Source organism: Microdochium trichocladiopsis, assembly GCF_020744255.1.
Source record: "Microdochium trichocladiopsis strain MPI-CAGE-CH-0230 chromosome Unknown B0I36scaffold_2, whole genome shotgun sequence".
NCBI lineage: Eukaryota > Fungi > Ascomycota > Sordariomycetes > Xylariales > Microdochiaceae > Microdochium > Microdochium trichocladiopsis.
Genome location: NW_025763545.1, coordinates 3,026,748 through 3,041,468, shown reverse-complemented (window position 1 = coordinate 3,041,468; position 14,721 = coordinate 3,026,748). Strand labels below are relative to the sequence as shown.

Sequence of the window (14,721 nt, the reverse complement as noted above, 5' to 3'; positions counted from 1 at the left end):
AACAGGCCCAACAGGCCTAATACATCCTCCTCGCCATCCACATCACGAACAGCCTCCCTCCCACCCTCCAGTTCACCACGTCCCATCCGACTCGGCCCTTTCCCCCGAGCCCACACAGCGATCTAGCCCGCCATAAGCAGCCGGATTCTCTACGATTAGTCATCACAACAACCCGCCCGGTTAGCTCAATCGGTAGAGCGTGAGACTCTTACACAAAACGATGAAACTCGCCCAGTTCAAGCTTCTCCCTCAACAGGTCGAGCCACGAAGACGGCATTTCAATCTCAAGGTTGCGGGTTCGACCCCCGCATCGGGCTCAATTCCCGGTGCATCCTGTTCACAAAGATGGGATATCATCGCAACAATATTTTTTTTCTTCTTCATTTCTTCGTTGATGTTTTTGGTTTCCTCGTTATCTTCCCCTACTCTGGCATCCGCTCATGTCACTCTCTCCTGCTCCAGCTGAGTGACGTCAAACGATTCGTCCTCCGCTGGTCCTCGTTGTGTGGTCGCTCGTCAATCGCGCTGCGATCATCTCCTGGGCGGCCACAATTTCCGGCACGTGGATCCTGACAAACTGTTTGCCGCCTGAATCCACCTGTGATTTCAGTACCATACGCAGAGCGGTGTCAAATTGTTCTACATGAACAAAGACACATAATAGACATTCACCACAGCTGATACGATGCGCCTTGAATCGTCCATTTGAATCAAAGTGTATAGTATTCAATCAATAGATCTACCAATGAAAAGGTGACGGGGAAAAGCGAGACCCCGATAAGCCATAGTCCAGCCAGTAAACAGGAGGATGACATCGCACAGCGGCGCAGATGCCTAAATGTATCTCATCCTCCGGGCGAAAATTAGACAGACGATACAAAAGGTGACGAGGCTGCCCAGAATGACCAAGAAGGGAACTACGCCTTCGACATCGGCAAAGGGCACGTTGACGTTCATGCCGAACAGGCCAGTGACCACGTTGAGCGGAACGATGATGGACGCGATGAACGTAATCTTGCTGAGCACGGCGTTGGTCTTCGTCCCTGCCGAGATGCTATCGATCGTCAATTGGGCGAGGTAATTGGCATGTGCGCGCGAGAGAATCTTCTCAAAATGAACCAAGTTGGTCATCATGGTCACGACGTGATCCTGGATATCGCCAAGATACATGCCAATGTCCATACGAGGCGTGACCTTGTAGTTTTCATTGCAACGCTTGGTGAAGCCCCTCAGAACATCGGCCTTGCCACCAAGCACACGCATGAGACCGAGGACGTTCTTTCGGACAGCACCAATCCGGCGGAGGAACTGGAGCATATCTTCAGGACGGGCAACAAAGACAGAGTCCTCAATGCCCTCGGTCTCGAGCTCGATCTTTTCAATGGGCTTGGCGAAGGAGTCAACGATGTTATCACTGGTGGATGATTGTTAGTCATGATATCCGTGCACATTGATCCACAGTCTACTTACATCAGGGCATAGGAGATCCAGTCGCTGCTCAGCGAGACATAGTCTTTCAGCATCGTGATGCGCTTGCGCACCTGCGAGGCATGAGAGTTGGGGTGGAAGCTGAAGCTCAGAGTACCCTCGCGGAACACCACAACGTAAATGTTAAAAGGGTCATAATCAAGCGTTCCATCAGGATCCTGGACCATGCTGAATGACCGGAAGGACGCGAAGTAGTAAGACGGGAAGAGCTCGATCTTCTCCCGCGGCTCCTCGTTGGTGATATCCTCGATCGTCAGGGGGTGCACACCGAACGCCCTGCAGATGGTACGAATCTCTTCCTCGGTGGGGCTGTTTACGTTCAGCCACCAGACTCCGTCCGGCTCGTTCCGGGGAAAGCTGAAAAGACCGCGGATATCTTCGCCTGGCAGGATCAGGTCTCCAAACTCCGAAGCGTGGATGGTGGATTCCCAGGCCGACGAGAAGAAGCTGAAGCGATTGGGGTCCTGCTCTCTGAAGATGGCGCTAGCAACCTCGGGGTCCTGCTTCGCGGCCTTCTCCTCGACATCTGAGGTGGACTGGGCCCCATTGACAAAGTCGCCATCAGAAGTGAACATTGGCGCCGCAGGCACAGTGGAGTTGGGCCGAACCGTTGAGAAGGTCCGCTCCTCCTTGTCTGCTCGGCGGGCCTCGAGGCTCTCACGGCGGGCAGCAGCTTCGCCAGCGATAAATGTCTCAAGGTAGTCAAAGTCAATGTAGAGCCTGTCCTGGTTTCGCTCGTCCTGCATGGGGAAGCACACGTCTTCCTCAGCAGTCTTGCCAGAGGACATGCTTGCGGCATCGTTGGTCTGGAAGGTCGCAGGTCGGCTCCGACCAGTGCGGCGGCTATTGCGACTAACGACCGAGTGCGTGCGTTGAAGCCCGCGCTCATCGTCAGAAGAGTCGTCGTTGTCTACCACGGAGAAGGCCCGCTCGCGGCGTCTGGCTTCAGCAAACGCCTTGACAGAGTTTGGAGGGGACGCATCCCGCTGCTCCGATGCAAAGGTGGGCCGGCGCACGTGTGCGACAGGAGAGAGATGGGTATCATCATCCCCATCGGCGATTGCCTCCTCAAAGTCCCGGACCTTGACCTCGGGCGAATGAGTGTTCTCACGCTCCAGATGTTGGCGAGATCCATAAAGTGTATCAACAGTGCCACGGCGAGGCCGTGAGTGCTCGGGAGAGCGAATAATGACTGCTGGTGTGCTCTGAGCTGGGTGGCGGTGGTCGTCGAGTTCCGGCATGGGAGTGCCGTAGCCGACCTCTGATGCTCTGTCCTCGTGGTCCGACATACTGTCTGCTTATCTGATTGTCTAGAATTGTTCCGTCGTCGAGAGTCGCAAGCTCGATGTAAGATAGCAAGCAGGATTTCCTCTTGATAGTCGGGGCGGCTTGGCGCCCTGAAGGACTGGCAGACCGGGGGCCTTGTTAGGGGCTGGCGAAGTTCAAGGAGAGACTCGCATTCTGGTCGTCTCGATGGTTAAAACGAGGCGTCCGTTGCAGAGGGCGTAGCAGCACGCCGACTGCAGAAGGAGGAGCTTGTGGAATCTATCCCTGTGCTGGCTGGTCTATACTTGCGAATGATGCAAGACAAAGCGTCAGACGCCGGGACAGAGATGCTGGGCGAAGAAAAAGGTTGAAGGCTGTCAAAATGATATGTGTTTTCGGTCAAGTTAGGGAGGCTTCTTGTTGATGCCGCTGTAGACCCCGAAGCGAGGCCCGAGGAGCGGTCGAGTGAAAGAGAACCGGAAAGCGTTGATGCCCGCCAACTTGGTGGTGTTGAAGGGGTCAGCGGTGGTGCCGCGGGTGTCTGAGTCTGCCTCGAGATGCTGAGAGGCGAATCGGTGCAGCAATGCTATCGACGTGTGACGCTCGCAGATGGGAGGTCGTCGGCTGGAGGTTGGTGGAGAGGTAGAGGTCTGAGAGTCGAGGCGGGTCTGAAGCTATTGCGAAGTTGTCGCTAACATGTGGTGTGCTGTCGCGAGGCTTCGTTCTGACAAGAATGTAGCCCTGTGAGGAATAAGAGAGAATGCTGAGTTGTGTGTGTGTCGTGGTGTGGGAAACCTGGGTTTGTTTGTGTGGATAGAGAAAGAAAGGAGCCGCGCGACCGACCCGATGGCGGGTGGAGGCCGTCTGTTCTGCGTGGATCCATGGGACGAAGCGGTGGAGCCACTGGGTGGCACTGGCCCGGGCATGTTCCAGCGAGGTCGGCAGGCACTAGGAAAGCCGCCGCAGCCCAGTGCTTAGGGCAAAAAGTCTGCACCCGATCTTGCAGGGGCATCCAGACCTCTCTGGGCCAGACCAGACATGGTTGCACGGCTGCATTGTGAGCAGCGTCATTGGCCATTCGTCCACCATGTTAGACCCGGGCCAGGGTGTGTCTTTGTCTGCACGCTTGAGGCGAGCCACTACGTCGTCTCGATCTGTACGTAGTACATGAGGTCACCCAGAGCACATGACTGCGCGCTTTTCTTGCCAAAGACGCGGCCGTTGTTGATCTGTCCAACAGGGCTGCAGCAAGGTGGAGGTTGCGAGGAAATAGTTCATACATGGCAACGGCGTGCAGGCCTGGCATCGAAAATGGCTCATCGAAGTCTTGATGCACACGTTTGCTACTCAGGCTATGCCAAGGTCATGCCGTGAGACAACCTGCCACCAACAGCCCTGCCTGGTGTATGTGCCTGGAGACCCCCCGCTATGCGCCACGATGACCGACCAGTAATTCTATGGGGACGGCTGACGTATTCTTGCGAATCTGCCAACGAGGCGCAAATGAAGACCTCAATCGTGCCTGCGCAAAACCGCCTGTAACCATGCAGGGACAAAATCATGTCCCTCACGAAGGTGCCGGGAGCCGATTGGGGGAGAGTCTCTGTAGCGTATGTTCAGGCAAGGCTTCCTCCTCAGACCAAGCTTGGAGCCCTGCAAGGAATCGTTGGGCTAGTAGCCTCGACTTTAGTTCGAGTTGGTCCTGCCTACGTGCGCAAACTTTGTGAGCTGCCCGTCGCCAGAGTCTGTGAGAACGCTGTAGTATTAGACTCAATTGGTGCCTAGTGATGCCAGGACAGGCTGTCATTGGACATCGCGCGTAAGTCCGTCGCAATCGAGGCACCCAAGGCGTGTCCGCCGAATGTCATCTACCAGTCTTCTCGCTCCACCATCTCCATTGCAGGTCCAGGCTGCTTACCTCAGCAGACCCATTCCCACCAGCTCGAGTGGCTCCACACTCCGCACCACCTTTGAGTCCACGTCTCAAGAACGCGACCCTGGATGAAGCTCATGATACAGCTAATGAAGGACAGCCAACCGAGAAACCCGCGATTCCGACATCACTATCCACCACGACCAGTCCTCAAGCACACAAGACAGGGCATTTGATAGGCCACGACGGTTTAGCCACCACACCGGCGCAGCCAGGACATCCTGACCAACCACACGATACTACCACGCAACCATGGCCGAAGAGCTTCTCGACCAAGTTAGGGACCTGGTCGATGGCCAAATTGTTCGTCTCCCGATTTTCCGAAATACCCGCGCGGATGCGAAACACACTGCAGCGATACGGGCCTGAACACGAACCGCGATACTGACATGACTGCCGTGTCTCGGCATATCGCAGGATTTTGAGGGACAGAAGCTCGCGGAACTCCTGACCACAGTTATTCTTTCTGCTGCCGGCGTAAGTGTGGTGATCCCTACTGGACGAAAGCTGGCCGCTGCTTTTGGCGCCATACGAGAGGGAGCTTTGTGGCTAACCGGCCAATTTCTGATTGATACAGCTCGTCGCCTTTGCCGTCGGCTTCTTCCTCCAAGACATTGCCCTCGCCCTCAAGATTGGTCTTGCCGGGACGGCTCTCTCATTCCTCATCATTGTGCCACCGTGGCCCTTTTTCAACAGACATCCGGTCAAGTGGCTTCCTATAGGAGGTGGTACGGCCGTGGCAGCGTCACAGCAGAACATAGTCATCGACGAGAAGATGTTTGTCCAGCATTGACCGGGCTTGTCACTGCAGTATGGAGAGAATAAAGGATTCATCGCTATTGTGGGATGTTAAGTGTAACAGCATCTGCGCCCTTTGACAAAGACCATCTGTGCAATCGTTACCAAACTCCTTTTCATCCCGTGCTCGATCGAGGTTGGCGTGACTTTCGAGAGAGGGAGACTCTGTGCTTGTCAGTTGGCCACCTCTTGTCCTGCAGAATCCCTGATCCTCGTATCTGTGGGCCAAGATGAACGTCTCTGGTGCCGGCCTTCACCGTCCATACTTCTGGAACTCCCAGTCTCTGTTGTCTAGAGGGCATACTTGGCGAGCCTTGAGCCAACGGGAAATGCAGTGGAAGTGGAATGCATGCTGCAGGACACGACGGGTTAGCACTTCTGGTAAATCGAGAGCCGTTGAGAGCCGTGGTGGCGCCTACGTTGCAGATACCCCACGCGACTGTGCATTCTTCACTGGTCGCGGAAGCCTGGTTGGCCTGGCATTCTATGCACAAGTCCATGATGTGGTTTCGGCAGATGGCGCAGTTGTCCACGACGATGTCCCAGGCCCAGAGGGCCACGGCATTCCACTAAAGCTCAGGTGTCAGCATGAGCCCGTTTGGCAAGGTGTCGAGATCATGTAGGCCGGGGCAGGTAGCACATACCTTCTTAACTTCGAAACGCTTCTTTGCATCACCCTTGCCGTCAACCTCGGAACCCTTGGCTTTCTTGGCGGCAGCGCCAGCACCGCTGGGTGCATCAACCATATCTACATCGGCCATTTTACCCGATATCTGGTGTTGGCAAGGCTGGAGTCTAGTTCGACAAGTGTCGGATGTGGCGGTCGTGAGGTCCTCGTGGATCGGGTGGGTTGGAGATGAGGGTGTGGTTGGTGCTCACTCGTGGTCACAGCACAGCCGCGAGTCGATAATGACGGAATGCAAAGTGGATCGGAATCAAAGTGCGTGCGCAGGGCCGACAGATGCGCCAAGCTGGTGAGAATGAATGGCAAATGTCTGGTGTCTGAATGCCTTGACTGTGTGAATGGGCCTGGTGCCGTCAAGGTACTCTGGACGTCGTACGGCCGTTCGTCGTGTCCGTGCCGTCCGTCGTCGCAGCCTGCTCTGAGCTTGGGGAACACGCTCTGGGGGCCGGTGGACTCTCGCCAGGGCTCTGTCAGCTCCGATTGCCCCTCATTGAGCGCCAATCATGGGCGGTAATCGATAAGATCGATGGATACCAAGACCAAGGTACTTTGGTACCGCCGCTGCCTGCCTGGCTAGAGGTCGTCTGTCCTGTTTGTCCTCTTTGGACGGAGCACACCCTCAGAACATTGAAGCTTCCAAGGGCACCTGCCCTGGGCGTCTCCGCCTTTGCGCGCCGGGACAGTCTCAAAGTGCCTCAGTTACGCGTAGTCCACAGGCTGCCCGAGAGACAAGCTCGCATTCCAAGACCGTGCAATTTCCCAAACACTGGTTACCGCGCAAGCAAGGCTCCGCGGCGTCATTGACAACTGATTTGACAGCTCAGCTCGGTTGTCGACTAGTCTGGGTGAATGCTTTCCCCCAAGCATTGGAGAAGCGCAATCAAATGCTTCCCTTGAATGTCTCTGCTTGCATTGACGAGGTTCTTTGTGCCTGGCGCACTTCATCTCGGCCGTTCCCCACCTCGGGCGGCAAACAAGTAGTCACAGCCACAACCTGCCACCTGCCATGTGACTTGCTGGACCAGTCATCCATGGCCTTCTGGTCTTCAAAGAGCATTTGGGCTTCCATGGCACGACTGGCGAAACAGTGATCACCTGGGAGCATATCCACATCCAAGGACGTCATTGACCATTGACGACAAGCAAATTGAGGCTGGCAATCCAGTCCCAGTCCCAGCCCTGGTCTCGCTCGTGACTTGAGACGGCGGACCCAGCACTGGCTTGTGCTTGGACGCCATCGAGTGTGGCCCCCGCATTACGTCTAGACGCCACTCTGGGCCGCAAACTCGGCCTCGTCCGTCCAGATCCAGCACAGCCTCGACTTGCTTCCTGTCCATCCACCTCGACAAACACGACTCTGCGACTCGACGTGTTCTCTTTGCAACAGCGCCGCAAACAACCCACATACGTCCTCGTAATACAAAACCGTCGCTCTTCTTCGAGCTTTCCCTCCGTCCGCAGCGACTCGTTTGGCGCCAGGTGTCTCCATCCGCTCTTCCCAACACACTACTTCGCCGGATTCATGTCGCAAGCGCACCAACATGAATCAATCACCACGACCAAAGAACACGCCCGGCCGCCGGCGTCAGGGGCGCAATGGCAACAACAACAATGGCAGCACCCCCCAGAAGTCCTACGTCTCTGAGAACGACCTCCCGGCGTATCTGTCCGGTGGTGCTGAGCAACAGTTTGTCAATCCGAATACTCCTCTCAAGGCTCCTTCTGCCCAGAAGCCACGATCCAGGAACAACAAGAACCGCAACAAGAACGGCTCGCCGCCGCACCAAAACAAGCACTCAAACCCCCAGGCGATTCCGATAGAAGCACCCGCTGCCATTTTCGCCGGTGCCACCTTCCACGCATCTCCCGCGCCTTCGTCCCTGCCCATGCCAAGCTTCCTGGCTCGATCCAGTGCCGAGTCACCTCTCGCAAAGTCATCCCCGCTGGCGCAGGCGAGGGCCAGCCCGCAACAAGAACCGTCTCCGCCGTCAACAGACTCGGAGGGCGGACAGGGCCTGGCTCAGTTGTCTGAGGGTCGCAATAATGACTCGCCTCTCGAGGTTTTCTTCCGTGCGCAACGTGCAGAGAAGGCCAAAGGGCACAGGGCCAAGTCCGCTAATGCCGCGACTCCCACCTTCGCCCCTGGCCCATTCTCCCCTCCACAGGCTTCCCCGATGGCAGCGAGGACCGTACCAAGAGGGCAGTCGCAGATTCAGGCCCAGACTTTCGCGAACGCACCAAAGAGTGCAGGGCCGGGCATCTCGGCAATTGAGCTGGACGGGACTCCGGGGCGAGGTCTTGGACCTGCTTTTTCAACCCCTTACGCTGAACGCATACGGGCCGCACGACCTAGCCCTGCTGTATCGAATGCGAACAACACTGCAGATCCAGCCTCGCACTATGATGAGTCGCAGGCCCTTTTGAGAATGCTTCATCATGGGAAACCTGCATTTGGACAATCACCGCCAGCCGCGCAGCCGCAGCAGCAGCAGCACCAGCACCAGCAGCAGTACTACCATTCTTCGCCGCAGGATGGGCCAGGTGCTCAATCGGCATTTTCCCAGTACAGGCAGCCCATGCCCTACCAACAGTACTCGTCCCATCAGGTGCAACCGCCGTACCAGAATTCTCCTTATAGTTTTAGTCCCCCGGCACAGTCCAACGGGATTTCCCAGTTGAAACCTCAACACGGAGCCGTCTCTGATGGCGATCAAATCTCCAAGATGGAAGCAAGCTTGAGACAGGTTCTCAAGCTTGACTCATCATCATAGGAGCCTGCCACCGCTTGCGATTTTTGCAGACGTCGATCTGTCATTCTCTTCCTATTTCTGCCGTTTTAGCTTGGCGTCAATGGTGGATCGCATTGGACACTTTTCCATTCGCGCTGACTCCGTCGAGTCCTAGCTGGCATCTCCTTCGCTTCCTGACATTTTCATCAGTCGAGCCGAGCTACGTGTTTGAAGCTGCACCCCTCATCTATTTGCTGCGGTTGGTACAACACGTACCAGCTGCGATGACTTGTTATGACGGCAAGTCGAATATCAATACTCATACAATGGTTTCTACCGGATATCAGCGACGCTTTTTTCCTTTTTCCTTTTTCTTGTTTTCTTCTTGATCTGTTTTGGCGTCAGGTACTGGGTTGCATGGAAACGGCGTCATTCTGGATCGGTGTCTACCACAAGAGGTTCACAATATCCATGTACGCAAATTCTTGATTCCTGACATGGAGGTTACGGTCCACGGACAGCGACTACAATTGGGTGGCTCAAGCGAGACCTGAGACTCGAAGAACGTTGTCAGTAGTTGATGGGGAGCGTCTTGCTTGCCGAACGTCAGCCTGGCTCTGAAAGTGAGCTATATTTGACGGCTGACTTCCAGCCTGGAAACGCATCATTACAATTGTGGACGTCCAGTGCAGTTGCTAGGAGATTCTCAATCATGGATAGGGGCGGCGATCAGCCTATTGTCTCAGGCGGCCATGATTTGGGAATGGTGGTGCAGAAGAGCTAAACAGAAAATATTTATAAAAAAAAAACCTGTGGCAGTATGCCCAAGCAGGGTGCTTATCCCAGTACATGGATGAGCCTCGAGCTGACAATCAATAAAGACTTTCGAAGTCGTCATATTTCCAGATTAAAAGTTATCCTCAACATGGTGCCCAAATGCCGTTACTAGTGTCTAGAAATTATTATTCAAATTCGCAGCCGAGTAATATCTGCCTCTCTCTCTCTCTCTCTCTCTCTCTCTCTCTCTCTCTCTGTCTCTCTGTTTCTCTCTCTGCCATTCACACTCCTGATGGTGGTTCCAGTTCGGCAACCAAAGCACGGTCATGTGATTTCGTGCACCCATCGTGTTTGCCTGCCCCACTACACCGAACCATTGACAACCTCACAACCAGCACACCCGCGTTTCACTACAACTTTCCTGCCTTCTCGCACGTATCAGTTTTCTTTCGAGATGGATGACGCGGATCTCTTTGATGGGGACGATGATGCCGCGCTGCGATACGCCATCGAGCTGTCTCTGCAAGAGGCAGGACAATCGATCGAACTCCCAAGCTCTAAAGACGCCACAGCGACTGGCTCCATAGTCATAAGCTCAGATGACGAGGACGATGATCTCGATCGCGGCCCGCGCTTTCCTTCCACTACACCCAAGACCCAGACTCCCGGGGCGCAGTCTTCAGAGCTTAAGCAGCCTGCGATCGGCCCCGTACAGACACCCAGCGGCCTTGCCAGTCTCGATCGCAAAAGGATGGAGGAAGAACGTCTTGCACGGCTTGGGAAGCGCAAGGTGCCCAATTCTGCTGAATCGTCTCCGGCTCCGAGCCAAAAGGTCAAAGTCCACCACCAAACCACAGCCGGCCAGTCAGGTTCCGCCATACCGTCGCAAGGGTTTCATCCACCCGCAGCCAAGAGCTCCCTCCAGTACCCGCGCGGTGCTGTGAAGAAGACATGGGCATACGGATATCCGCGGAACGGCGACGACATCAAGATCGAAGAGGTGTTGAGAAGAGACGAGCTCCAGCTCGCTGTGCTCAGTTCATATCAATGGGACGAAGAGTGGCTCCTGTCAAAGGTCGACGTGCGCAAGACGAAACTGCTCCTCGTCGCCTTTGCTGACAACGAGCTGAAGAAGCAGCAGATCGCTGCGAATGCGCCGAGCAGCAATGTACGGTTCTGCTTCCCGCCGATGTTGCCGTACGGAGCCATGCACTCCAAGCTGCAGCTTCTGAAGTATTCGAACTCATTAAGGATTGTCGTGCCCAGCGGTAATTTGATGCCGTATGACTGGTAAGCTCACACCGGTGTATCAAGTTCGGGGGCTCTGCGAAAACAGTACGAAAAAGTCTTGCTAATGGCAATTCAAAGGGGCGAGACCGGAGTCATGGAGAATGTAAGGCCATCCGCGAAAGCTGAGTCCTGGAGGTTCTGAGCTGACCAACGTGAGCTGGAAGATTTTGTTTCTCATCGACCTGCCCTACATCACGGACCCCAAACTGAGATCGGAGAATACGCTCACACCATTCGGGCACGATTTGTCCTGTTTCCTTGAAGCACAGGGGCTAGACCAGGGCCTCGTCAAGAGCCTCAAAAACTACGACTTCTCAGAAACCGGGCGTTACGCTTTCGTGCACTCCATGTAGGAACATCCTCTCCCCTGACTCAGCCAGTGACATCCTTAGCATAATCATGTTATCGACGGAGCGTACGATCTAATTGTATGCCTATGGCAATACAGAGGCCAGCCGGTCAACGATGACAGATGGTCAAAAACCGGTATAAGTCTCTGACTCTTTGCGAAAGTCAAACCTATGGCTGATGTGACTTCAGGATGCTGTGGACTTGGGACTGCTGTCTCCAATCTCTCCCTAGGCACGACCACCGATATAGAAATCGACTACGCAGCATCCTCACTGGGCGCCCTCAAAGAAGACTTCTTGAGAGCCATATATTACGCAGCTCAAGGTATTGTCTTCTCTGGTGTCAATGAATGGCGCAAGAAAAGCAGCGGGAAATTATGGCGCTGACACATAATCGGGTGATAGGGGACAGCGGCATGCGGAGACACAAGGAAAGAGCCGCAATTGCTGCCAGAAGACTGGCCGCGCCAGCAGCCAGCAGCGACATCAAGACGAGGTTCCGCATTTACTTCCCTTCTTACGACACCGTTGCAAGCAGCCGGGGTGGGACGCAGGTCAGCAGCCACGGGTGCCGATCCGTTGACACTTCACCAATAGCACAAGCTAACAGTCCATATAGTCCGCCGGTACGATATGCGTTCAACGCGATTGGTGGGAGGCACCAACGTTTCCCCGAGGCATGATCCGCGAGTGCAAGAGTGTCCGGCCGGGACTTCTGATGCATAGCAAAGTGATGCTCGTCCGTGCTGGGGATTCGACTCCTGCTTGGGCATATGTAGGAAGTGCCAATATCTCCGAAAGTGCCTGGGGCCGTCTCACCGTCGATAAGAAGACTGGCCAGAAGAAAATGACTTGCAGAAATTGGGAGTGTGGCGTTCTCGTCTCGGGAACCAAGCCGTCATTGACGGCCCGATACGAGAAGCCCGACCTGGCCTCTGCCTTTGCGGGCATCATTCCGGTGCCAATGAAAGAATCGGTCGATGGTTATGGAGCAGACCAGGACAGGAAACCATGGTACTACCGAGAGGCGTGATCGTGGCAAGAAAAAGCAATACTCAGCCCGCCACAATATCGCCACATCCCCGGATCTGCAATCAATCAGCTCCCAATAGCGACTGCCGACACGAGGAGACGGCATATACGTTTTGGGCCGAGTCCAATCGCCACTTTGAACGGCATTCACTAGTTCTCGAGACACATGTTTCAGGCCTTGCAAGGTACTCGTCCCCATTGAGCGGCACCTTCTGGCACCTTGTCGTCGGCGACACCCGAACCGTCAGCGCGCGTTCCTGGCTGGTGGATCCTACCTAACTGCACGCTAGCAAGATGGGTCCTGTACTAAATTGTCGTCTGCAGCCCCCACAGTTGTCCAAGGGGCTCCACCAATACACCACAGCATGCGGATTGGCACCCCCGCCAACCAGACTATTTGCACTGGCTGCTCAGTGTCTTACGTTCGAGCCGCATGCAGTCACGGTGGAGCACGTGTCCGTCGACAGATGCAACACTCGGGCGCCACAGACGTTGAGAGCGAAGAACCACAAGAAGTTGACCACTTACTTATGCCGCTTACGATTTCCTGACGGCGCATCGTGATGAGTCACGATGGCCTCTGGCCTGGACGGGTGGTGGTCCGGCGCATGCCCAGTGTCTACCAGTACCGGTGAGGTGCAGAGGCCTTGGCTTCTGCCCAGGCAGAACGGCCGTGCGGGCTGAGGCGTTATCGTGCAAAGACAGCAATCGATAGCGACATCCCTTCAATTGTTTTCTGCACCCTGAACAACATGTTGCTTCGTTTATACTATGCTGTGAACAGGGCTGAAATGGTATGTCATGCTCTCCGCAACTCTCGTGGACCCTTGCTACAGTTTCGTAGTTTGCTGCAATACTGATACAACCAGTCAGAGGCACTCATCGAACCTTATTTGGTAGAGACCACGAACCACCACACTCTGTTATAGAGAACGTGCTATTGACATTGCGACTTACCGAGTCCACGACATGCTGCAGAGTGCCTCCTACAGCGCGGGAACCTATCTAAGCCCGCGGTCTCCAGACTCTTTCGACACAGTCTCATGGGCGCCTACCCCAAGCATTAACATTTCGTGAATTGAGACCGCAAGCTACCATGGGACGTCCATATCACATTTTTCGCGACTTGTGCGGCATCCCTCCTCCTTGAGAGAAAGGAAAGAAAATTCGGATTGCCTCCCGTGCGCGGATTCCGGTCGGCATCGTGCACTCTGAGCTGATCGGCGACCGAGGGTCGCGCGGTCGCCCGTGAGCGTCTTGGCAACTCCAGGAGTGTTCTGAAACTGTGTGTATCATGCCTGCGACTCAGGTTCGCAAACTAGTCCATACTGAGCATCCGGCTTTGACATGCTGCAGGGAAGGTGGCCAGGCACGATGTCCAATATCACTCAATTCAAACATCAACGAGCATGGATTGGCAATACTCGGAAATGGTGGGACCACCTCGGATTGCGCGCTCCCTTCACAAGAACCAACACCTACAGTATGTACAAGGCTCGAGGTGGAACCGACCAGTCTTAGCTGGTTGACCCAGATCAAGTCCTTGGAAGAGAACTTCTGGGCCACATGATTAAGGTTTGCACCGGCAGGTCCTCGTCCAGGATGCTCTCCGGACACAGCCAATCAAACTCAGTCCTAGCCCCCGCCAGATGCTTCAGCACTGGAAAATGACGCCAGCCAATAGGAGGCCATTGCCCTCCTCTGCATTTCATTGCTTATCGACTTGCCAGCTCAAAGTGATGCGCAACACAGACGTTGCCAGAGCTGCTGGGGGAGCCATGCTCCGCGCAGGAGTCGGCTGAGACGGAAGGCCGTCTTTCGCTCTGCCGTCTTGAGCCTTGTTACGCAAGCACTGGGCTGAGCGCTCTGGCGGCGTCCCGTTTTGCGGCATTTCTCAGGATCTGCCGTCATATGATTACGTATGCCGGTCCGACAACTCGGCGTGCACCAGCCGACAGTATCCCGTGGATTTGCCAAAAGGGTGGCATGACTATTCCGTGCTAACAGCACGTGTGGCTTAGCGCGAACGGCGACTCCGCCAAAGCAGGGCCTTACCAGCTGCTCGGCCCTGTCAGAGCCATGCGGGTGATATCTCCTCTGGATACAAGGGAGTGAATGGCAACGACACGGCAAATTGCACGATATCACCCCAGGTGGATGGACAAGCCTTGCTGTCGGGTATTTCTTTCATTCATGGCCAAGGTGAAACTGGGGGTGCTTTGATGAGACGCAGGGTTGGCCAACGTCAAACTACACCCTATTGATCTTCGGTAGGGCCAGGACCCCATGTTGCTTTCGCCAACGCCTGGAGAGGTCACAAGTGAGAGGTTGGCTTGGAAGTGTGAGCAATTGGTCGATCTTGGTGCCCAATTG

The 14,721-nt window shown here is 55.1% G+C and overlaps 5 protein-coding genes and 1 non-coding gene across 6 annotated transcripts; 4 read left to right on the top strand and 2 right to left on the bottom strand.

Moving 5' to 3' along the window:
• Positions 1–174: 174 nt before the first annotated feature.
• B0I36DRAFT_t42 lies at positions 175–317 on the top strand. The gene has a single exon. It is a non-coding gene; the product is annotated as a tRNA-Lys (tRNA).
• A 517-nt stretch (positions 318–834) lies between these two features.
• B0I36DRAFT_237963 (uncharacterized protein) lies at positions 835–2,777 on the bottom strand (the record flags this gene model as incomplete). Its single annotated transcript, XM_046149569.1, has 2 exons — positions 835–1,414; positions 1,471–2,777. 2 exons carry the CDS (start codon positions 2,775–2,777, stop codon positions 835–837), a joined length of 1,887 nt encoding a protein of 628 aa, XP_046017141.1.
• A 1,711-nt stretch (positions 2,778–4,488) lies between these two features.
• Positions 4,489–5,543, top strand: B0I36DRAFT_315326 (microsomal signal peptidase 12kDa subunit). The gene is made up of 3 exons (XM_046152869.1): positions 4,489–4,990; positions 5,105–5,164; positions 5,265–5,543. Exons 1-3 carry the CDS (start codon positions 4,940–4,942, stop codon positions 5,478–5,480), a joined length of 327 nt encoding a protein of 108 aa, XP_046017140.1. The 5' UTR covers positions 4,489–4,939; the 3' UTR covers positions 5,481–5,543.
• B0I36DRAFT_315323 (ring-box 1) lies at positions 5,544–6,698 on the bottom strand. Its single transcript, XM_046152868.1, has 3 exons — positions 6,130–6,698; positions 5,905–6,054; positions 5,544–5,837 (listed from the first exon to the last, which is right to left on the bottom strand). The coding sequence occupies exons 1-3, from the start codon at positions 6,244–6,246 to the stop codon at positions 5,739–5,741; spliced, it is 366 nt and encodes a 121-aa protein (XP_046017139.1). The 5' UTR covers positions 6,247–6,698; the 3' UTR covers positions 5,544–5,738.
• A 1,013-nt stretch (positions 6,699–7,711) lies between these two features.
• B0I36DRAFT_359629 (uncharacterized protein) lies at positions 7,712–8,941 on the top strand (the record flags this gene model as incomplete). Its single annotated transcript, XM_046158168.1, has 1 exon — positions 7,712–8,941. One exon carries the CDS (start codon positions 7,712–7,714, stop codon positions 8,939–8,941), a length of 1,230 nt encoding a protein of 409 aa, XP_046017138.1.
• A 1,189-nt stretch (positions 8,942–10,130) lies between these two features.
• On the top strand, positions 10,131–12,716 carry B0I36DRAFT_403583 (tyrosyl-DNA phosphodiesterase-domain-containing protein; the record flags this gene model as incomplete). Its single annotated transcript, XM_046161754.1, has 7 exons — positions 10,131–10,966; positions 11,045–11,069; positions 11,131–11,315; positions 11,415–11,452; positions 11,480–11,641; positions 11,722–11,870; positions 11,936–12,716. 7 exons carry the CDS (start codon positions 10,131–10,133, stop codon positions 12,347–12,349), a joined length of 1,809 nt encoding a protein of 602 aa, XP_046017137.1. The 3' UTR covers positions 12,350–12,716.
• Positions 12,717–14,721: the final 2,005 nt, after the last annotated feature.

Excerpts from the sequence above, each read along its gene's own strand:
- B0I36DRAFT_315323 (XM_046152868.1), bottom strand. The coding sequence starts at position 6,246 with ATGGCCGATGTAGATATGGTTGATGCACCCAGCGGTGCTGGCGCTGCC. Across the intron at positions 6,055-6,129 it reads AGCGTTTCGAAGTTAAGAAG|TGGAATGCCGTGGCCCTCTG; the intron begins GTATGTGCTACC and ends CCTGAGCTTTAG. Across the intron at positions 5,838-5,904 it reads TCGCGTGGGGTATCTGCAAC|CATGCATTCCACTTCCACTG; the intron begins GTAGGCGCCACC and ends CGTGTCCTGCAG.
- B0I36DRAFT_315326 (XM_046152869.1), top strand. The coding sequence starts at position 4,940 with ATGGCCGAAGAGCTTCTCGACCAAGTTAGGGACCTGGTCGATGGCCAA. Across the intron at positions 4,991-5,104 it reads ACCTGGTCGATGGCCAAATT|GATTTTGAGGGACAGAAGCT; the intron begins GTTCGTCTCCCG and ends GGCATATCGCAG. Across the intron at positions 5,165-5,264 it reads TTATTCTTTCTGCTGCCGGC|CTCGTCGCCTTTGCCGTCGG; the intron begins GTAAGTGTGGTG and ends TGATTGATACAG.